Source organism: Podarcis muralis, chromosome Z (genome assembly GCF_964188315.1).
Source record: "Podarcis muralis chromosome Z, rPodMur119.hap1.1, whole genome shotgun sequence".
NCBI lineage: Eukaryota > Metazoa > Chordata > Lepidosauria > Squamata > Lacertidae > Podarcis > Podarcis muralis.
In genome coordinates this window covers 10,983,438-11,006,963 of record NC_135673.1, presented here as the reverse complement: position 1 = coordinate 11,006,963, position 23,526 = coordinate 10,983,438, and the positions used below count along the sequence as shown (strand labels likewise).

Sequence of the window (23,526 nt, the reverse complement as noted above, 5' to 3'; positions counted from 1 at the left end):
CCTGGCCACTGTGCACATCAGCGGAGCATGTATAAGCACCCCCCGTTCTGCTCTGCCCCCGTTCCACCCTTTTAGTGACCTGTTTAGTAACATTTTCAGGTCACTTCCAGGTTTGGCACCTTGCATGCATGCACAATTGTGCATTGTTCAGATGCACATTAATTGGTCATTGGCTGTAATAAGTAAATAAGAGAAGCCAGTACAGTAGTTGTTCTAAAGTTGTTCTAAATGTATATTGGAATGAGACCATGTGACTTTCTTCCTCTTCAAGATCTCACTTTTGCATTGTACTCAGTCCTGCCAGAGGTGTTCAGTTACAAACCTCAGCAAAAACTGGAGCAATTTCGGTTATTCCAAGATTTATTAGAGGGGTTTATTAAAGTGGTTTAGATGCTGTAGTTATCATTTGTGCTATAGTAATAAGATAGATTGTATTTTGTCTATTTAAGGCAATTACTGTATGCCATTTAATGAGAGTACAACACTGACATTTTAAGAGACCAATTCAGTGCTATTCTCTTTTTCATTGATCTTCTTCCTGTAGGTTTTGCATTGTTTGAATGAATGTCTGTTCAATTTCACCCATATTTTCCACTAAACATTATTCATGGGCTCTTAGCCTTGCGGGGAGGGAAATTAGGTAGGATTGTATTTAGTTACAAAATCTTTCTACATCTTTCCTATACTAGGCTAATTTAAAGGGGTAAAATATGTCTGTTATGTATATTTTTTAAGTATTGTGAGCTAGTCGTCATCATTTTCATCTACAGTAGTGATGTCCAAACTGTTTTGGGACTACAACTCCCATCATCCCTAGCTAACAGGACCAGTGGTCAGCGATGATGGGAATTGTAGTCCTAAAACCGCTGGAGGGCCAAGTTTGGCCATCACTTTATCTACAGTGTCAGAATGGATGAGTTGATGGGAAATGCTTTTGCAAGTACCGGCACTTGGTCTGTAAAAGGCCCACTAACCTTCTTCCTGATATTAAGATTCAGAAACAAAAGTTGCTTTGGCAAAAATTCAAAGTAACTAAAACAGTTCAAAAATGGTTCAAACAGTGAGAAGCATGAAATAGCAAACACCATTCCCATTTCTTGCAATCGTTTAACATTTTACTGGTTGCAATTTAGGTACGTTTTCTCAGCAGCAAATCCTTTATGAGTTGAGGTGATGTGATGTCGTGGGAGTGTGAATAGGTGGGAGAGAGACTTTTATATGTAATGGCTGGGCTCCAAAAACAGCAGACTCACCACTTCAAAAATATGGGGGGGGGGGGGACAAGTTAAAGAATCCATTGAACATACAATATTAATCTCATAGTGCCTTGGATCCTGACTGATATCTTCCTCTATCTCCTTTTTGAAAGTGTACATTCAACCTATGGGCTTTTTCTTTCCTTTTTTCTTTTTTGAAACTTGATTTAGTAAATTTTTACACTGGTTATTGTCAAGATAATGATGAGACATAAGGGAGGATCCAGTCATGTCTGTTTGTCAGTCCCAAGATGTTGAAACTTTATAAGCAACTTTAATTATAAGCAAAAGGCTACAAAGAGGTAGTAAAGAAGATAGGTCCCTGGACCAGTGAACAAATCAGCCGCAACCTATTACTTGATGATATGTTGCCAGTGTGGCTTTTGGGTTCTAAACAGACCTCCCAGTATTGGAAGATATCTAGTAGCTTTTACATATTATCTTCCTTATGATTGTTTACATTTTGTACCAATTGTCTAAAATAAAACTAGGAACAATAGTCCCCTTAGAATCTAGAAATCCAACTTTTGTGCACATAGAGATGCCTCCCCCCCACTTATGTTTTAGGAAATGAGTCTATTTCCATTGGAAAACTCGTGTTTTTATTATCCACCACAAAAATAATATTTGCCTTTATATGTCTAATGTTTGATTTAGCCCAATTTCACAGTTTAATGATCAGTGTTGTTTTGTGGATTCTGTATGTGCGTATGGATCTATATCCACAAAGCAGGAAATGGCACTTGGGTTGCTATGTATGTATCTGTAGTTTTTTTTGGATTCTAAGCTATTTGCACTGGATATCCTACTAACAATTTTCCTGTTTATATAGTAGTCAGTCTTCTGTCAAATATATTTGGATACATTTCTTCTTTGTATTAAAGGCAGAGTTGGAGGTGGCTGTAACAGTTCCAAGTGATTACCAAAATGAATAGAGCCAATGACCTTTTGGATGAAAACACTGTTAGTTTTGGACTGAAGTGCAAGATTCAGAAGCCTGTGGTGGTGCTAGGGAGAATCTGCTTGAATGAGTGTTTTAAAACGTGTAGCCTGAAAAGAACAACTGTACTTTCAAACAAAGCAAACTTATTTCTAAAAGGATTGCCATTGTGGGACAAAGTTGTGAACTGATGCCCTCTGCTTTGTATATGATGAATAATATATTACAACCTGAATCATTCTAGATCTGAAACAAAATATAGCACCAATGGGACCCTTGGAAAAGCGTTGTTTCACATTTTTGCTTTTTAAAACCAGCTTTTAAGGATCACTTTAAAATATTTACTGTACAATGCTGTTTTAAATCAACTGCAATTTAAGACCAGTTGAATTTACTTGCAGGCAAATGTGTATAGGATTTGAGGTTAAAGTTATTGTTGATGAATTGTTTACAATTTTTTCTATTCCTCCAGTTTAGTTGCATCCATAATTTGAGAGTAATTTGGGAAATCTAAATTTTCTTCTTACCCCAAGAAATGCTGTTTAAATAAATGCATTATCCACTCTAGTATGGTCATACTCTTGATTGATAAGCTCCTTCTATTTGTAGAAGAATTGAAGGCATCATTTCAGAGAATCAATAAATGCTTGTATTGGGTAGGTGTACGCTGCTCTGCTCCAAAATTATGTGATAATAAGTCTCTGTTCTGCTGGTTCTAGAGGACTCTCTTGTGGGCACTGGTCATGTGCAAATATCCTCTAATCATGTGATAAGCTTTAGGCAGTTCGGCATACAATGGTACCTCGGTTTATGAACTTAATCCGTTCCGGAAGTCCGTCCTTAAACCAAAACCATTTTTAAACCAAGGCACACTTTCCCTAATGAGGCCTCCCGCCACTGGTGCCCTTCCACTGTTCGGCTTCTGTTCTTAGACCGAGGTAAAGTTCACACTACTTCCGGTTTTGCAGAATTCGTAAGCCGAATAGTTCATAAGCAGGGCTGTTCTTAAACCAAGGTACCATTGTACTGGCTTGCTCTGTCAGAAAGAGATGTGAGAGCTTAGAAAGGGAAAAGAATGTTACATGTAAATTATCACTTTTTAAAGGGATGCAGCCCAACCTGGAGACTTTTCTTGATGGAGCTTCTGTGCACATGAGCATTTTATATATGTGGCCACTTCCATGTGTACACTGAACCCTGAAATAACTAGAGCTGCTGCATGATGTGAGCAAATCCTGTAAGGGTGTAGAATGGAGTGTTAATTGTTGCAACAGACCAATTTATAAATTGTTACTTTACATCCTTATTGTAGGTATCTCAATGTTGCAGGTAGGCACATTCATTCAGAGTTTGTGGTTCAGTGGAGTAGTTTGATATTAAGAAAAGCATATGGTGCTTTACAAACCTTTCTTTAATTATAGTTTCACAATATTTAACTGACCAAGGGATGAGTGGATCTTCCTGTTCTTTAAACTCACAAAAAGTCTAAATACATCCTTGTTCCGCTTTGCTATTAGCCAAAAAAGAGGTGTGTTAAGAGAGAATTGGGAGCAATTCTGATTTCACTAATGTTTTATACACATTTTATGTCTCTAAGTATTTTCTCAGAACAGGAAAAAAATATACTAGATATATACTAGAGGAAGGTTTCAGTTCATAGCAGTCAACACATTGATATTATGGCATTAAGTTTTACGGTTCTGAGAATTATTTTCAAAAAAGAATATAAAGTAAGCAGGGAAAGCTTTCCTTGAAACTAATTCAGTAGCAGTTTGCACATATTAGTGCTTGTAAGATGCTTCATTGAGGGATTTCCTCAAAAAAGGTATAAATTATAAAATGAAAAATAAAATAAAAATGGCAATTTGTAGACATTGGGGGCAGTGTGGGAGTCTATGATTCAGATTTCCCCATACTTTCCTTTAGCAGTGCTGGGTAGCTGTACAACTAGAGCACACACAGAATAGTGCAGAGAAGCAGAAATGGCAGCTCCAACATGAACTTTCCTGATTTTTGGAGAGGTGCTCTCTTGTCATTTTTATTGTGTTGCTGGTCTGTTGGAAACAGTGGTAGTCAGAAAACAGTGGTGGTCAGCCTTCATATGAGGCTAATATTAATGCAGAATTTAAAAAGAAAACAGGTCTTTTTGCAGCTAGTTGCTAATGAGAGAGTAGAGCTTTGTGTAGTTTATGCTGCTGAGTCAACAAAGTTTTGGCACCACACTTAATTGGGTGAGTGGCATCTGGCAGTTTTAAGAAGTTGGGAATCAACCTCTGGTATAGATGGGCCCTTTGTACAGGCAGTTTAAGATGACTGTTCTCTTCCCTTTGGACAGATTCGTTCATACTGAGGTTTAGCAGCTGTCCAGTCTTTGTCATCTCAAGTAACCCCTTGTGACAATATATGTGATTCCTATCAATCATAAAGGCAAATACCCTAGTCATGCAGATCTGCCATTGCACAATTTTCTTCAGTCTACAGTGGCAATATTTACAGCTGTTGTTACAGTGAAATCAAGTGTTGCTCAATATTTCAGCAAGCAAAGTAAATACATTCCTTAAATGAATAATTTCAGTACAATCCTATGTTGTTTAACATTTTTTAAAGGAAGGAAGGAACCAGAAGGGAAGGCAATATACATGCAATTATATTGAGGGCTTTTCTGTTTTCCAAGAAAATGATTTTTAGAAAATAATTATTTATTGGAAACATTTTGTGCATTTTAATTTTAAATATAAAAAAGCAAGCAGTTTTTGCTTAGGTTTGTAACTGAACACCTCTGGTAGGACTGAGTACAATTCTAAAATTTATACACCAGAATAAAAAGCCAAGGTTACCATATAAAGCATTATATCAACCAGCCAAAGGAGGTGGCATGGCAGTACCTAATATCATGTGGTACTATGCAGCAGCCCATCTACATAGCATTTTTTCTGGTAATTCAAGGAGCTCAACAAATAGCTTGGCTAAATATGGAAAACCCAAATGATCAGAATTCAATAAGAGGGTGAATTTTGGTGAATTAATAAAAAAAATTTATTGAGATAGAAAACCCCTTTTTATTATGTAATCTAAAAGTTTGGAAGAAATGGTTCCCACGGGTGGCCTCTCAGCCTTCTCCTGTAAGACCATTGGCATTTCACCCTACTTTCTATAACAGAGACAGAACATCCCCCTTTGAAAAATGGGAAAATGTGGGCCTGTTTTGGCTTAAAGACTTTTACAAAGAAAACACCCCTTTGTCTGGATTAATACTATAAGAATTGGTTCAAAACTTGTAACTTGTGACTTGTGAATAATAATAATATCTTTCTTACTTTATAAAAACCAAATAACACAGATATTGCAAAAGTAATGACATTTTACATCTTATAGTATTATAATGTAAAGTTATCATTGTGGAACAAATCAGTATGATATTGTTTGTATGTTTCATTTAGGCCTATCTGTGTATTGATTTACAACTGAATTACATAAAAAAAAACCTCTCAACTGACATCAAAATGTCATTTTCTTTGCTGAAACCTTTTATTAAGAAATAATAAATTAAATATTGGATTTTCTGCGAAAGGTGAAGTGCTTGAGGAATTAAATGGGTGGAGGGGGGTTGGAGGAGAGGAAGAAAGAACAGCTAATTTGTCCTTGACTAGGGAATGCAATCTGGACGGTTCTGCCAGGGCACAAGATCACCTGGCTCTGGCTCTGGACTGGGGGAGTGTCAAATTTTGGCTTCACTCCCCCCACTGCACACAATAAGGCAGTATGTCCCACAGGTTCTGTGTTGAAGTACTCTGGTGGCCCATTTGCTATGAAAAGTTGGGCCACCCTGCTCTAAGGGGAGCCCAGGATGGCCATACAACATCAGAGTTAATAATACAAAAATGAAAATGTCAAAGAATAAAATTCTGCCATGTGCAGTAGTAACCATTTCTGCTAAAAACCATGGAACTGAGCAGCAGTCCCACAATGCTACTCTTTGGTAGCAACCTTGCAGGTAGGTGTGGAGTTAGTTTAATACAGTGGCAACCCTCTGGGTTGCTCCAGATTGACACCATGTTTAATGGTGTGAAAGGCCGCAGAGAGATCTAGGAGAATCAACAGGATTGAACTCCCTCTGTCTCCTGATAAAACTTATCAGTCAGGATAATCAATGCTGTTTTGGTGTCAAAACCAGATCTGAAGCCAGATTGGAATGGGTCCAGATAGGCTGCTTCTTCCAGGCACACCTGCAGCTTGCTGGCCACTACTCTTGATGATGTTGCCCAAGAAGGGAATGTTTTAGAGTGGGCATCAGTAGACTGGGACCAGGGATTTGTCTGTTCAGGAGGGGTTGTGCCACTACTTTCGTAGTGGAGGATGTTACTCTGCCTGTAGTGAATCACTTCCTGGACCCATGCTGTCTCTCCCTGCTAGATATTACCAGCTGTGAAAGGGTCAAGGAAGCATCTTCTCTACATTCTCAGGCTACAGTAACTGAGACTAATTCTATAATCTCTGACCAGATGGTGCTCTGTTGGCCTCCAATAGACCTGCAGTAGCTGTGGCACCAAGTCTGGAAGGAGTAGGAGGATTTTTGACCTCACAGAAGAAGGCTGCATAGTTGCTTGTTTCTGAAACTGAGCTGGACTAAACCAGCTGCTTCATGGCATGAAGCAGCTCTTCTGGGCACTTCACCAAGGACTCAGTGGATGCCTTTGCTGCCACCACCCCATGCTAGGTGCAATTATGCACTCTTAACTATGTTTGATCATTTTTGTAGCGAAACCTATGCTACCTACAATCTAACCATTGGTCGGCCTGCTTCACTGTCTGGAGCTCTTCAGGAAGCTAAGGTACCTTCCCAATTCCATGAAATCAGTGGTAGCACTTTTGAATAATTGTTTTTGCTTGGTGTCTCCATCTTGCCATTCTACAGCAAGACTAGGCCCTCAACAGGTGTGTGAGCCATATTGCCAGGAATGTCATCCATGCCATTACCCTGGGCTTATGCCCCTTATTTGAGGGATGAGGCCAGAACGAGAGAGGGAATTGTCCTCTGAGCCAGTGGGGGGAAAGAAAACTGGAAGCATTTCTGCAAGATGAACCCATGGTACTACTACCTCTCCATTCAAGGAAGTTGTATTATCCTCTTCTGACATGGAACTGCAGTCTTCACTCTCCTTTGGGGCCCACTACAGGTAAAGCAAGGGACGCGGGTGGCACTGTGGTCTAAACCACAGAGCCTAGGGCTTGCCGATCAGAAGGTTGGCAGTTCAAATCCCCATGATGGGCTGAGCTCCCGCTGCTCGGTCCCTGCTCCTGCCAACCTAGCAGTTCAAAAGCATGTCAAAGTGCAAGTAGATAAATAGGTACCGCTCCAGCGGGAAGGTAAAACGGTGTTTCTGTGTGCTGCTCTGGTTCTCCAGAAGCTGCTTAGTCATGCTGGCCACATGACCTGGAAGCTGTCTGCGGATAAACACCGGCTCCATAGCCAATAAAGCAAGATGAGTGCGCAACCCCAGAGTCATCCGCAACTGGACTTAACGGTCAGGGGTTCCTTTACCTTTATCTTTACAGGTAAAGCAATTCCCCTCCCTGCTGGGGTATCATTCACAGCTATCTGAACATCACCATGGAGTGATCCTTCCATGAATACCCCTCCAACCATTGGATCACTCCCAATCCACTCTGTAGCAAATACTAGGTTACTTTGCTTCCTCTTCTCCTGTAGCTGACTTATAACTGATAAAGAAGAAATAACTATTTATGTGTGCTCGAGAATTAGGAGACACTGGAAATGTAGCTACTCTTACGAGAAGAGAAATTCTAAAGTATAGTTCATGAAGTGACAGATGGTGTTTGGTCAAGTCAAACACCACTAATCAAATACCATAGATACCATAGATGTTCACATTTAAATAAGTAAATCAAGGCTGTACACTTCTCAGAAATGCTCCAGATTTCTATGAAAGGGGACTGATACATTTTGTTAAGAGATGGCTAGTACAGTAGCTTGTTCATTAGGCAAAGGAAACACATGAATAGTCTTTAGTGTGGTGTCTGTATGGAAAGGAAGGCAAACCAGATTTGCGGGAGGAGATTTATGTTTGTATATTAAAGAGTCTGACCAACCTGCGGGAGGCAGTGGAAGACAGAAGTGCCTGGCGTGCTCTGGTCCATGGGGTCACAAAGAGTCGGACACGACTAAACGACTAAACAACAACATTAAAGAGTTCAGCTTACTGCATTATATCCTCACAATAATCATGAGATAGTTACTGGTCTAAGGTGGTTGAATGAACTTCATAGGCAGGAATGGATTTGAATGCAGCCTCCCCAGTCCATATTCACTGCACCAAGAGAAATTAACACTGAGAAAAGATGGGTGATTATCATTTTGTTGCTGAATCATGTAGAGGGGAAGGTATAACTGATGTTTCATGCTTGGATTAGATTTAGTCATGGACTGGTTTTGCTGCAGCTCCAAAAGTACAAATCAAATTGCAGAGTCTACAGCCACAAAGAATTAACTGATATTATCAGAATTACATTTAGATTCATAGCAAGCTGAGCTCTAAGCCCGGTGGTGTTAGTCACTGTCTCAACCTCCATTATTTAAAATGAAAATCTTACGTTTCTGACTTAAACGGTAGATATAGATAAATGAGCTATGGGCTGCAAAATTGTCTGTTTATTAAGGATCGAAAGCTAGAGCGCTAGTACTAATGTAAGAAACACATGTGTCCAGCTATAGCGCTGAGAGCTGCTCCTTGGTAAAAGCCATTATATGGTACTGGTATGCTGCTCAGATTTCTGCATTATGGGGCAGATGTAGCTGTGGGTGGGGTGGGGGTGGAGCAAGGAGGTGAGCAATCTTGTAGCACAGAATCTTGAAAGTTTCCTGCCCTAGAAGTCAGGATATGAAAATAAAACATAACTCCACTAAAACCTAAGGGTAGAAAGGCAAGAGACAGAGATGGACTGCCTCATAGGATGGTTGTTTGTTTATTTGTTTTGCTAACTCTGAAACCTAGCTCTTACTGTGCCCTTTTGGCAATAAAGTTTAGCATGTGGGAAAGAAACCAGAACAGGTATATATCATAGTTCTCCCACCTCCCATCATGCTCACCTTGTGCCTTGGACCCCAGGAGCTTGGAGGAAAATGATGAAGCTGCCTATAATTATTTGGTATTGCACCACCAGATCCTGTGACAGTAATCTGCATGGTTTGATTTTCTTGCTGTCACTATAAGTGATGCCCTTACAAGTGACGCCCTGTTTCATATTGTCAAATATCTTGATATGGTTTCCTACTGGCTATCCGCTAAACAGAAGATTTTTTTTCAGAACCTCGCCAGTCATGGCAGCTTCCACATCTCCAACCCTCCAAATATCTGGACAGTGTGGGGCACCAGGCAGTGCTGCCTTCTAGTTGATAGGTAAAGGAGACCCAGGACTCTAAGTTGCTCTTTTAAGAAACACGCTTGACTGGGAGGTCACTCCTGATACTGCTCACATGCCTAAGCACGTGAACTATATAGAAAACTGGGCTTAAGAACCAACATTTCTGAATTATTCAAGCCATGAATTTGACAAAGTGTTGGGAGGAAAAGCCAAACCAGTTTGATAGCAGTTTTTGGAAGGAGTTTACAGCACGGCAAAGGCTTGTCCCAGTTAACAGTTGATCATCGGAAACATTCCATTCTTATGACATGTTATTTTTTTGAGAGGATATATGCGTCCAACTATAATAAGATGGAGCCCTGTTCTTTAACATCTGGAGTCCAGTGAATAATGGTATTAATTATAAAGAATAAAGAGTTAATAGCAAATTCTGCACAACAGAGGTTTTAACTTTTTCCATAGAGTTTGTTTATTGTATTTTGGCTTGTAGAAGTGAATACTTGTGGAAAATGTGCATAGTGACATAAGCAGTAAATTAGAATATTATACTGCTCGGATTTTAGGTACTAGAAATCTGCCATCAAACCTTGGCAGTCATTTCACATCCATGCAGAGTTTAGTTCCTCCTCCCTGATCCACTTGCTGTCTTAGTTCTTTTGCCTCCACTGCTGCATTCCCTCTATCAGTCCAGGTTTTTGTTGCTGATGCTTTGTCCTTGAACAGTTAGAAAGCTTATGGACATTTTTCTTGAGTTATCCCCTCTACTATAAAGTTACATCTAGAAACCCAGTGAACTTGATAAAATATATTAAACACTCACCAATTCAATACAAATTGAGCACTTATTACCGTATTTTTCGCTCTATAACACGCACCTGACCATAACACGCACGTAGTTTTTAGAGGAGGAAAATCCGTAGGCATGCCACCCGTAGGCATTCCCTCCATAACACGCACAGACATTTCGCCTTACTTTCTAGGAGGAAAAAAGTGAGTGTTATGGTGCAAAAAATACGGTAGCTAACATGGATGAACCCTTACCAGAAGGGCTTCATCTGTCTTTGTGGCTGTGTGCATCCAGTAGAAATATATATTTAAAATAAAGGTTTTGTACTGTGTTTAAACATGAATGTATACCTTTATCAGTGGGCAAAACATACAGTTTCATTATAGCTTGCATTCTGAACCAATGTCCTTAAACATTCCATGACATTAAAGCAGTTCAGCCAACAAAGTCATGGAGGGATTAGGCTATCAATGCCTAGTAGTGATAATGGCTGTATTATATCCCATATCATAGTCAATATGCTTATGAATACCAGTTGCTAGAAATCACACATGGGAGGGTGCTAGTGTGCATTTTGCTGATGGCCTTTCTTTAGGCATGTGGTTGGTTACTGTGAGAACAGAATGCTGGACTGGAGAGGCTTCCTGGTTTGATAATAATAGTTTATTATTTATACCATGCCCATCTGGCTGGGTTTCCCCAGCTACTCTGGGTTGCTTCCAACAAAGTATTAAAATACAATAGTCTTGTAAACATTAAAAGCTTCCCTAAACAGGGCTGCCTTCAGATGTCTTCTAAAAGCAGAGCTCTTCTTACATTGTGTCCAGTGTTTAGCTGCATACATATACTAGTCAAGACTAACATACAGTGGTACCACGGGTTAAGTACTTAATTCGTTCCGGAGGTCTGTCCTTAACCTGAAACTGTTTTTAATCTGAAGCACCACTTTAGCTAATGGGGCCTCCTGCTGCCGCCGCGCCCCCAGAGCACGATTTCTGTTCTCATCCTGAAGCAAAGTTCTTAACCTGAAGCACTATTTCTGGGTTAGCGGAGTCTATAACCTGAAGCGTATGTAACCTGAGGTACCACTGTATGTAGTAATTTCACAGTAATGAATGCAATGACTCGGGATGGCAGTTGCTGGAGAACAGCAGGAAATAACTATTATCCTTGTGGTCCTGCTTGGTCTGGTCCAGCAGGGTTTGGTCTGGTCCAGCAGGGGTGCTCTTATACTGTTTTGTCTGTCCCAAATCTCTCTGGTTGTGAAAGAAGAAAAACTCTCTATCCACATAGTTCACATGACAACCTGGTTTAATAATGGACAGTGACTTGAGACAGAAGAGTTGTCATGTCCCTGATTCAGTTACCAGATTAAGACCACATCCGTACATTTTTGTTTCCCCTACACAAAGTTGATTTGTGTAAAGCAGGCATGCCCAAAGTCTGTTTTAGGGGCCTAATCCGGTCTGCTGGTCGGTTTAATCCAAAAAAAGCTCAACAACTTTGGGGTAAAATCGTAAAAAAGGTCAACCACTTTGGTCAGCCCTCACGTATGTTCACTTAAAATCTGGCCCTCTTTGAAAAAAGTTTGGGCACCCCTGGTAAAGTATGCAAGGGTGATAGTGGTTTATTGTCTGAAGGAGGACATAATCCTTAAAGATCCAGGGTAAAGTAAGAAATATGCACCAGGAGTCAATCTACATGATAAAAGAGAGAAGAAGCAAAAAACAGCACAGCAGCTAAATTTTAGAGGGACCTCCCTGGGGGATTTCTTTGCCATAAGCTGATTCCCTCTTGCATTTTGGCACAAATTGTAACGTTTTATCACGTGTTAAGCTTTGTCTTTATCCTTCCATAATTTCCTGTGTCTTCTAGTTTATAGCAACCTGTGGTAAGACATACATACACATATGCTGATTACTACCACTTGTAAGCGAGTCTGCCAAAACCACAGGCTTCCCTCCTTTTCTCACATCGTGTATTTGAAGATGTACAAAATAGTCCAAAAACATGTCAACCTGTGGTTTTTAGGAGGACTTTCCAGTGTACCACTATTATCCCCATCGCAGTACACATAAATTATCAGATGAAAATATTTGCCACTGAAAATTATTTGATTCTACAGAACAGAAAACTTCAGAAAATACGTTCTCTTGTGTCCTCCTTGGACACTATCTCCTAACATAAACCTTAAATAGTGGCAAAAAGATTTAATGAGTTTCAACTGCTACAGCTAGCCAATTAGTAAGAATAGATTACTCTAGGAGAGCTGCTTTTCCGCATTAGGAATCTTCAGACATAAGGGAAGTACACATCCATTTATGTTTAACTAGGCACCTTTTGTTTGGCTTATTTCCTTCACCGACTTAGCAAGGCTACCTTCCTCCTTCTAAGACATTTTGGCTCTAGATATGTATTTCCCCGTCACATCACATAAGAACTTCACTGCTGGTAAAGCCATACATATTTTTTGGGGGGTGGGGGTGGGGAGTGACACAGTAATATAGTTTTACCAGTCTTGGCAGTTCTACAAAGTAGGTGCCAAAGGAATTCTGTGGCAAAATGCTCATGCATATGCTCACAGGATGCGTATGTTACAACATGCATTGGTTTTAACTTTTATGGCTTCACTCAAAACAACCTGGGAATTTTAGTGAAGTATTGATAATTATTTGTTATGAAATACCAACTGCCTTTCCTATCCCCCTCTTGCAGTACCACAGTTCCCAGAATTCTCTGTAAAGAGGTGATAACTGCTTTAATTTAGTAGTATAGATTTGCCATCAGTGCAACTGGCTGGAAAATGAGAAAGCTGTGACATTTCTTCTGTGATTTATGTCAAGTGCCCTTCATATGTATGTGGTTGCTAACCACATCTATAGCATTCATTCAAGTTCTCTTGGGATGCAGGTTTTATAGGGAAGAAACACATAGTCTTATTGCTGTAAGATCAAATATTCTGTATTTTGTCTTATTAAGTATACGTATAAGGTGAAGAAGAGTATTTTGCATTTTTGTGGCAAATCTTTGGGCTGTATCCGATGTTAGTCCTACTCAGAGTAGACCCGTGAAAATTGATGGCTATGACTAACTTAGGCACATTAATTTTAATGGGTCTGCTCTGAGTAGGACATTGGATACACCCATTTGTGTTCAATGTAAAAAACCCTAGGGAAATGACTTGCAGTATCCCAAGTGTCTGTGTGCTATGAAATGACAAAACCTTGCTTGCTTTGAGAATACCATTATTCAGTTTATTTCTAAAGCACTATTATTCTCTTGATTAGATTCTAACAATTTTTAAAATATCAAGTAAGTTCTTGTTCAACTGGCAGCTTAATTCCAGCAACTTCAGCATGTTGCTAATGGAAGTTTGGCAGAAATATTTAAACACAAGCAGGCATTGATTTATTCCCAACTTTGTTATATCTAAGCTTGTTATTCTACTGTCCATTTATGTGCATGCTTAACTGGGAGCACATGGAATATTTCACATGCTTTTAGTACATGTGTAGCCAACTTCAGAACTGAAAACAAAATAGTTTAAATAGTTTGGGATGCTTCACACATAATGAAAAGCTTAGATTAGCCAGGTTTGTAATGCACTAGGTCACTAGCAGCTGTTTTCAAGGCGTGTACATTTCTTAATTTCTGAAATATATATGTCTGTATGTCAAAGTAATGCATGAAATACACCCAGTTAAATTTGTCACTGCAGGCTGCATAAAGTGCTACACCAGTCCCAGCTCCCTCTGCCCCTTTCCAATCTAGTGTTCTAACTAAAACATGGGTGCTTAATTTGAACCCCAGGGGCACACCTGCCATTTCTAACTTCACACCCCCAACATACTGCATTTATGGAGCAAGTTGAGTCTTTCAACCTTTTGTGCACTGATGTCCTACTATGTTAATGCTGTGGTGTTGTATGCATTACAGGAAATTGCCTGTTTTGTTGCAGTGGAATATGCTTGCTGTATTGCATTAGAAAGATGTCATTTAGAGTGTGGGTGTAGAATTGGGTGGACTGCCCAGAAGATATATTGAGCTAAAAGGCTTTTTGTAGCCCACTGATGCTTGGGTCTGGGGGTCTGTCTCAGGAAAGCAGAGTAGCTAGGTCTGGTGTGAGAAGTGGTACCGTGGTATTGGATTCAAATCCTGGTTTCTTCAGGGTTTCTTTATTTTTAAACAGATAACAAGTGATGAGAAACACCACTGTCAGTGAAAGGAGAGAATAAAAGGTTAGATGAACAAACAGTCTGGCTTGGTATAGGGCAGCTTCCTAATCTGGGTGGGAAGTGCGTGAATGTATCAGATACCGAGATAAATTGCAGTTGTGAATCAGGATGTATCTGAGATTAGACAGCATTGAGTTGCTGATCCAGGCAGAACAGAAGTAGCAGCAGAGAGCAAGGCAAAGTAGGACTTAGAGCTCATCCAGACTTCCTCTTGGCCCCCATTTTCCCCCAGGAAAACTCTATCTTTACCACTGAATTGGAACAAATGTCAATTGGGTTTTCAGTGGGTTGATGCTTGCACCAATTCAGTGCTAAAGAGTGGGTTTTCCTGGGGAAAGTGGGGGGGGGGGGGCAAACAGAGAACCACTTGGACCCATGCCTAGAAAGCATGGGACAAGTGGAAAACTGCTTAGACCCAGGAGCATAGTGTGGGGAATGCCAGGGGGGCCTGGCCCCAGGAGCAGGTTTTTGAAAGGCTGTGAAGGAGCACATCAAGGCGCTTCCATGGCAAGCTCCCTCACTTTCCAAGCTGCTCCTGGGCCGAGCCTTCAGGGTTGGGGTAATGGCAGTGCCTCCTTCACTTTGTGGCCGTCAAAGGGACGCCCCTGCGTGCCCTGATGCCCCTTTCCCCCATCCTGGGCTGACTGAGAGGTGGTGACCCCCATTGAGGAGAAGTGAGAGGCTCTGGCAGCCTCCTTCTCTAGCTTTGAGCCTTTCTCCCTCCACTCGCCTCACTCATCGCCGACTCAAACAACCGCAGCTCGGTCAACGGTGAGAGCTTGGACGAGTGCAGCCACCCTCCATGCCCACCCCCTTAGCACTGCGCCCCAGGCACTGAGAACCCGCACCATGTGGCTGCTTGGGCCCATGCTTCCTAGGCACTGGGCAAGCAGAAGTGTGGATGAGCGCAGAGTATGACTGAAATAGATGAAGGGAAGGTGAATTGGAATAGAGCAGAGCAGATGCAATGGTGTAAGCAGAAACAAGTTGCTTTGTTGTCTTGTTCCAAAAACTGTGACAGGGAGTACTTGTAGGATATATGTAGTATGAAACACACAAGATTGAATGAAACACTGCCGTTTCCTTTTAAAGTATTGTGAAAAGAGAAGATACTTCACAGTGTTTGCTATATCCACATTCAGGTACAGGGTTATGGCTGATACTGTGGACCGTTTAAAATTTGTTGCAACCCCTTAACCTCCTTAGCAAAACAGTATTCAGCCTAAAGAAACTTACTGCTTTCCTGTGTTCTAAGTAATTAAATTTTCATTTTGCAGAATGTTAATAGTTTTACTTGACCTTTCTTTTTTTAGCTTTTGAATCGCAAAGACAAGGCCACCTTTGAGAAGCTAGACTACTTAACGTCTAAGGAAGATAATTATAAGAGGATGCGGGAATATATCAGATGTTTAAAGATGGTCCCCTGTATTCCTTATCTAGGTAAGTCTAGTTGTTATCTATCAAATATAGTCTTCAATTAGATGCCTTTTCTGTTTCTGACTAACAAGTAAGCCCAGGCATGTCAGATCCAAACCACAGGTTAAACTAGTGTGGTTCAGTTAACCAGTGTTGTGAAGAAGTTTTACAAGTGGTAATGTGGCCATTACTTCTGCCATGCGATGAGGAAAAAGTCACTGTGGTCTGAGCTGTAGGGAATGTGAAAGAGGCACTACAGAATGGGCCCATTATCCTAGCACAGAGGTTCTCTCATGATGTTGCTACATTGGTGCCTTGAAAACTTATCCAAGGCCACTGGCTGATGGAAAATTCCTGCTTGGCCTAAATATGGTGAGTTTTATGCTCATCTGTCAAGTTTTCTTCAGAATAAAAATGTTTGGGGTGCAACTGTCTCTGATTGTTCTTGATTCCACAGAAGAATAGAGGGGAGGGGACTTAAATGGTAAACATATTCTTATGTAAAGGAACTGGAATTAGGCAAAATATATTCTTCCTTTGTGATCAGTTTCTTAGAAATTTATATCTTAATGCACTTCTCAGAGTTGTTATCTTTTAGTAGTATCCTCAGATTAAGGTAGTTCTACAGCAAGGGTTGGTTATCTGTGGGCCTAATCCTGCCCACCAAAGCCTGTCAGAGTGCTCTATAAACAGGAAGCGCATTCGGAACTGCTCCAATATTTCCATCACCAGTCTCTGGAAACAGCACATCAGAGTTCTCCTTCCTTCTTCTTGGGCCCTTCTATTCTCATTGGCACCAGAATAGAAGAGATGCTGGCATTGTCAAATTGGGCTGGGCTCCTTTCAGTTGTGATATATTGACCCTGAAATACCTTCCTCGGGGAGGCTTGTTTGGTGCCAAGCTTCATATGCTTTTAGTTGTTTTGCAACTAACCAGGTATTTTATTTAAGCCTTCTGCTTTTTAAATTTTCTGTTTTAATTACTACTGCTTTGCGGTTCTTACTATGTTTTTCTACTGATTTATCATTTTCTTTTGTTTTAAATTGTTTGGAAGCTACTTTGAGAGCTCTTCAGACAAAAGCAGGAAAAAAAATACATGCATACTAATACAGCATCCAAATTATAGAATTACCTGGAAACAAACCTTCTGAATGTCTTAATGTTGCGGAAGAATATATTTATTCAGGAGTGTTAGACTCCTGCATAGGATGCCACTTGCATAGGATGTCACTTGCATCCTGCATAGGATTACCAATGAGTGCCACAATAAAAAAGAAAAATACTGGCAGGGTGGGAGGCAGATACTGGTGTATTGGATTAAAAGTAGTAACGGTTGTTGCAGATATTTCCTTGCAAAGCTCTAACTCACTTAAGTGTTTAAAGAAACTCAGTGTAAAAACAACATAGACTCCCATGTTTGCATAGACCTCATAAAATACTACTATTTGAATGTAGGGGAAAGATCCTTTGCTTTTGCTGTTCTGTGCATGCTTTGGCTTCAACCCCATTATATATATTATATACATATATAGATATGTTTCTGTGTTTACTTTATGACTTCTCTCTCTTCATTTTTAAAACCCCCAAATACTTTGATAATCCTCACTTTTGTAATGGTGAGTTAAGGGTGATTTTTTGTTAGGAGGGCATTGCTTTCATCAGTTGCAAGTGTTCTGTGCAATTTGTCATGTTGCAAGGGATTATTGGAGTGCAGTGACAAGTGTGGATCAAATATGTGAGAGGGAAGATGCTCCCCCCCCTTTCCCCCCTTCCTTTTATCTCAGAAAATAGTTGACTGTACATGGGCAGGAGATTGCTAGGAAGCATGTGCCCATACTGCTTTTTAGTCAGTTTTGCATATTTCTTTTCAGAGTCTCCTTCTCCATTGATGATACCAAGGGACTATTATGCTTAATTTGTAACCTCAAAGTTTTTAAATTTCATATGAGTCAGTCTTCATGGTAAAGGGATATGTTAAGCGTCAAAAGGAATTATGAGCAACGTCTATAAAGAATGGCGGTTATCCTATACTACCCACTCCTTTATAAGGACATTGGAAGGATAGTGGGAAAGAGAGCTGTGCTCCTTGACAAGAAGCATTTCTCTTTCCACTGTTACTTGGTTCAGAAGACCTGCCAATGCCCTGTTCCTTTAACCATATTCTGCTGTGCTTTTCCTACCCCTATATCTTGGCTATATGTAATGCTACGTATCATATTTCCAGTTTACGTTTGCGTTCTTGCTTAAGTACAGTACCCAGTTACCATTTTGCTTATAACTCCTAGTCTCCATGGTTTTTCCTGCTGTGGTTTTTCCTTTTTTGCTTTGTTAGTATTACATGCTAGTTTCTGATTTAAAAAATAATAATATCCAAGATCTAGTGATCTCATTCTTATCCTTATGGGTATTTGCCATAGTACCAATAAAGCAAATAGTGCATTTTGTTTTGTTTCTCTGCTTCAGTGAACTCAATTAACTGTCATAACCTCTAGAAACAAGGATGTGTGTGGTATGCAGAAAACTAAGCATATTTCACAACCCTTAAAATGTGGTTTTTAATGCTGTGTAACAACCTTGCTTTTTGCATCGTCTCATTCAACATTTGAAAACACACATCTTATAAAGGCCTGCCAAGAGAGTGAAGTGCAACTGGGTAGTTGCTGCAGCTGGGGTGGCATGCAATGGAAAAATAACAGGGCTGGAATTAATGAAGTAGTATTAACATCAAAGGAACTGTGCATATTTCTAGGGTATTCTCTGCCTGTAATTTTTATAGCTGGAAGGAGAAAGGAAGGGAGGGGAAACACTAGATTCATATTCAGGGTTATGAGGTTCATTTTTAGTTGAACGCAGCACAATTTTGTGGTTTGAGGAAACAGCAGCTTTTGAGAACTTTCTTATAAAGATTCCAGAACCTTTTCCAAGACCCATAAGTTTTCATTCTTTTGGCCAGCCACCTCAATTATATATTGCCAGTGGATACTATCTTGCTTGCCCTTATCATAGGTCATTTCTAGGTTATTATACTGTATACAGTTAAGATAGATGAGAGATGAATGTAAGAGTTGGCTCATACTTACCATCAGAATACATGGATAACTTTGACTTCATACATATGTACAGCATATGAATTTTAGATATTGGGATTATAAAATGTGACAAAAGGTAATTCTGCCAGTTAAAATTCCTGTTTGGTTAATATTTTGTTGCTGCCCCCTCACATGCAAGAGTTTTGCATATTTTCCTTCTGTTGTTACTAAGGAAGGTAGTGGGCTTTTGTAATTAATTTCATTGTAAGCCATATTAAACTCAAATTTAAAAACCGGCTTTTTTAACTTTTAGAAAGCATATGTATATGCATATAAATATATATTGCATACATTACCCATCTGTTCCAAGTCCACTTTTTATTCTAAAAACAGGAATCTCTTGACTGAGCAAAAAATAAAATTTTGGCAGTGTTTTCCTGCAAATATAGAAAGCTTCCAAGGGGTTCACTCAGATTCAAATTTAAAAGGCTCTTCTTTCATATTGGCATATGTTACTTGTAGATATACATTGCTCTATCTGCCTGGATGAAGGAGACAGAGCTTCTTTTGTTTCTGTTGTTTGGGATCTTCTGAATGTAAAAGGTGATATGTTATTGTACACTGCTGTATCTTTGGCAAAGCCTCTTAACCCATATCCTTCCCAGGCAACAGTGATGTGAAATAATCGTAGTTATTCATAATTGTGCTTCTGATCACACACTTCAGGATACCTCATATTTCTTTTTGAGGGAAGGAGTGAGGGAGTGTTTGGCAAAGCTTTTGGGGTGTCCCTCAGCATCCTTTTTTTTCTTGGGAAGAATTCTTGGGCTTACCAAGCTTTTCCCATAAAACCTGCCCATTCTAATTATTTCACGTTTGTGCATTACATCACATCATTACTGATTCTTCTTTTGACAGGGCAGAACCCCTTCAGCATGCACCTCTGCTACTCTTACCTGATCTGCTCCTCGTGGTGAATGACCCCATAACTTTCTGTGTCTGTGACTGGCACCGGGTACGCATGAACCGTAAAGGCCTTGTTTATGGTACATTTGTAGTCTGCACAGATGCAGACTGAGCTGTTGGGCTTGATGGGTGTGGCGATTGGAGTTTCACGGGGGGTGTTAGGCACTGGCTCGAGCACTCCTTGCTCCATAAGCCAGTCTAATTCCTCGTCAATGCGGGGTTTAAGGGCGAACGGGACCTGGCGGGCCTTGAACCTGATGGGTCGTATGGTGGGGTCTAGTTGTAGGCCAATGGAGGGCAGTATATCATCCCAATGCTCCGTCGAAAACCTCCGGAAAATCTTTGCAGATGGCGTCCACGTGGGAGCTGGTGTGGTTCACCCCAGTGATGGCTAGCCCCAGTGGCCCAAACCATGCCAACCCCAGTAAGCTAACGTAGGGCCCCTTGACCACAATCAAGTCTAATTGCCGCTTCCACCCTTGATATTGTACATTGAAGGTTCCCACCTCCATCGTGGGGAGGGGACCTTGTGTTTTTGGAAGTCCTGGAGGGTTAATGGGGCCGGCCTAAGGTTGGGGCCGCCGCTGGGACACAATTTCCTTAATGTCCGTGCCAAGATTATGGACAGGGTTGAGCCTGTATCAAGCTCCATGAGGCATGGGACTCCCTCTATCTGTACCTCGATGTAATTTTTTTCTGCATTAGAATGAGGCAACTGGTATACCTGACAGTCTGTGATCTCCGTTGAGTTGCCTTGGTGTGTCGGACTACAGGGCCTGGGACTCTTGGGTCAGCCATCTGATGCAAGGCGTTGGGCAGGGCGGGCACAGCACACCCAGGCAATGTGTCCCACTTTTCTGCATTGTCGGCATTCTGCGTTGTAGAAATGGCAAGTCCTCCGCTCTTGGCTCTCCTCACAGCTTGCGCAGTTCCCCTCTTCCGGACAAGGCTGTTGTGATGGGCGTGCAACTTGTGTGCATTGCTGCACTCGGTGCACGTCCTCCTGGTTGGATTCTGAGTCGTTGGTGAGGTTCTTGTGGTGGACCCTTGGTTGGGACGACGCATTTGATTGGAATCCTTGCGCTGACCTCTCGGCGGCTTCAGTTGCTAGAGCCTCCTCTAGGGCGACCTGGAACTTCAGGTCCTTCTTAGCATAGAGGCGCCACTGCAGCTGCTAATCCCTCAGGCTGCTCACGAGGCTGTCGCGGAGCATGTTCTCCAGCTCTGTGAAGTTGCAGAGCCGGGCAGCCTGGTGGAGGGAGGTCACATACCTGGTTATGGTTTCTCCGGGGGCCTGCCGCTTTGCGTAGAAGGCGTTGCGACATGCTTCCACCGAGGGCTGTGGCAATAAGTGCCCCTTCAGCCGTTCCATTATCGTCCTGCAGTGATTTCATGCTCTTTATTGCAGCTTGTAAAACACTGATTGAACTTCCCCCGCAAACCTCAGGCTTTTATATACATTATTTACACAATGAGTCCTGTCTGATTGGCTGATTCTGCTTCCCTCCTGGAGCCTGATTGGTCTTCTCCTGCAAGCCAATCAATTGTTGCATTCTAGGATCCTTCCTGCCTATTGTTCTAGGATCCAAGCTTAGTACATAACAGTCTGTAATGTTGTACTGATATCTGTAACACACCTGGTCCCCATCCTTTTCACCAAATTAAATGGAGGTGCAACCACCTCTCCCAGACAGCTTCTTCTTTTATTTTATTTTACAGCATCTCACATCCATCTTTGAATATATGCCACTTCAAGTTCTTTCCAGCATTCTCTGTTATTTGTTTGCTGCATCCACATCATAAGCCCTGCTGTTAGTTCTAGGTCATCTACCCACCACATAGGTGATTGTCTCTTTAGTCTTTTAAAATTGTAGGGGCTCAACACTAGCACTGCTTTATTCCACCGACCCGAGTTGTCTCTTGCCAGAAGCCCTGCGTATGTACATTTCAACTTTGCGACCTTTCCTTCTAACGTTTATTCTCTGTCATATCCAATTATTAGTTTCCCTGTCTTTTAATTGCTCATTCCATTGCATGTTGTGCTGTTCTTAAGCTGTTCATGTTTCTTTGTGTCATGGTTCAGCTTACACATTTGTAATCAATTAAATGAAGACAACCTCTTACACCCCAAATATTTTCTCATTAAAAGAAGTTGCACTTGGAGCAGAGGTGAAAAACTGGACTTTGGCTAATATAAGGGAAGAGGCAAGTCAAGATTATATGGTTTTAAAAGGGGGGACAAAAAGAAAGGGGATTTCAGATAGCTGCCTGTTGGCTCAAGCCTCTTTCCGCAAGACAGGATTCAGTAACAGTTGCTCTGGTTCTTTCAGCAACTTGGGCAGATGGTTCTTTGCATTGAGTAGTAGATAACAAGCATATAACAGGGGACTCAGAGATATTAGGAGGAGGGGCACTTGAGAGCAAAATTCAAACCGCAGAAGGACAATATGCCCCAAACTAATGGGCAATTAGAGCTTGTTGTCCAACACCCTCCAATAAAATGCAGTGGTAAAATATTCCATTAAATACATGTGCCCTACAAGGTATTGCCTCTAATTGTGATGTTCCCAGAATGCTTTGTTGCCTATAGTTTCACATGTGCCTATGGGTTTAATCTTCAGAAGAATTTTAGTGCTTCTGCTGTGTTCAAACTGATTATATAATACTATACAATTAATTCTCTGCTATGCACATATATTGAGCCTATACCTGTAGTATGTTTTGCAGTGTATATTCTATGTATGGATAAAAACTGGTGTAGAAGAGTCTGAATCCCTTTGTGTTTGCATATTTTTGTTTGGGTGTGCTTATTCCCACAAGCACTGCAGATATTGGGGAGATGAAAAGGATCATGGGCAGCATGAAGAACACTAGAAAGAATTGGTATTTGTAGGTATCTTGTTTTGTTTTGGTACTTCTACCAAAATAATGCCAAGGTATGTCTGTTCTCCCTTTCACATCTTCTTCTGCTCATCCTTGTGCTATACTCAGTTCCTGATGGACACACACAAACTTAACTCTAGCACTTTCAATATAACTTTATACTGTAAATTTCGCTGTGAACTTTGGATGAAGGGAGTTATATAAATTTAATTAATTAATAACGTTATCTTGTTCTTGATTGTTGTAATGCTCCCCAGGTTCCTACAAGGCCCGCGTCCCTTGGAAGTCATCAGGTCAGTTCCTTAGCTACTTCATTGAGCCCAGACTTCCCTTAAAATCCCATCTATTGCCACCTACTGACTTGAAGAGAGCAGCAGGATTCTCCCTTTATAATCTTACTCAAGTACATTTACACTAGACACGTGGGATAAGCTATATTATCCGTAGAATCCATCCAGACCAGAATATAGACAGTTAAAAACATGAACACACATTTAAGGAGCATAACACCCTGAACAAATACTCTTTTTATATAGAGATTTTTTAGGATTTTAACTTCCTGACCTAACAGCTATTCTCAGTCTTTTACATATGCTGTATTGCTCTCATCTCATTCTTCCTTTATATCTC

The 23,526-nt window shown here is 40.8% G+C and overlaps 1 protein-coding gene across 11 annotated transcripts in view; it reads left to right on the top strand.

Annotated features, from left to right (window-relative positions):
• Window positions 1-23,526, top strand: part of RALGPS1 (Ral GEF with PH domain and SH3 binding motif 1) — a 214,439-nt gene that overhangs the window by 74,004 nt on the left and 116,909 nt on the right. For all 11 annotated transcript variants that reach the window (XR_013391386.1, XR_013391385.1, XR_013391382.1 and 8 more), the window contains exon 9: window positions 15,915-16,041. Coding sequence is in view for 4 of the 11 variants with exons in the window: in XM_028715422.2 (XP_028571255.1) it covers window positions 15,915-16,041 (127 nt within the window). In the remaining 7 variants the exon portion in view is untranslated. The remainder of the gene's footprint in view (window positions 1-15,914; window positions 16,042-23,526) is intronic.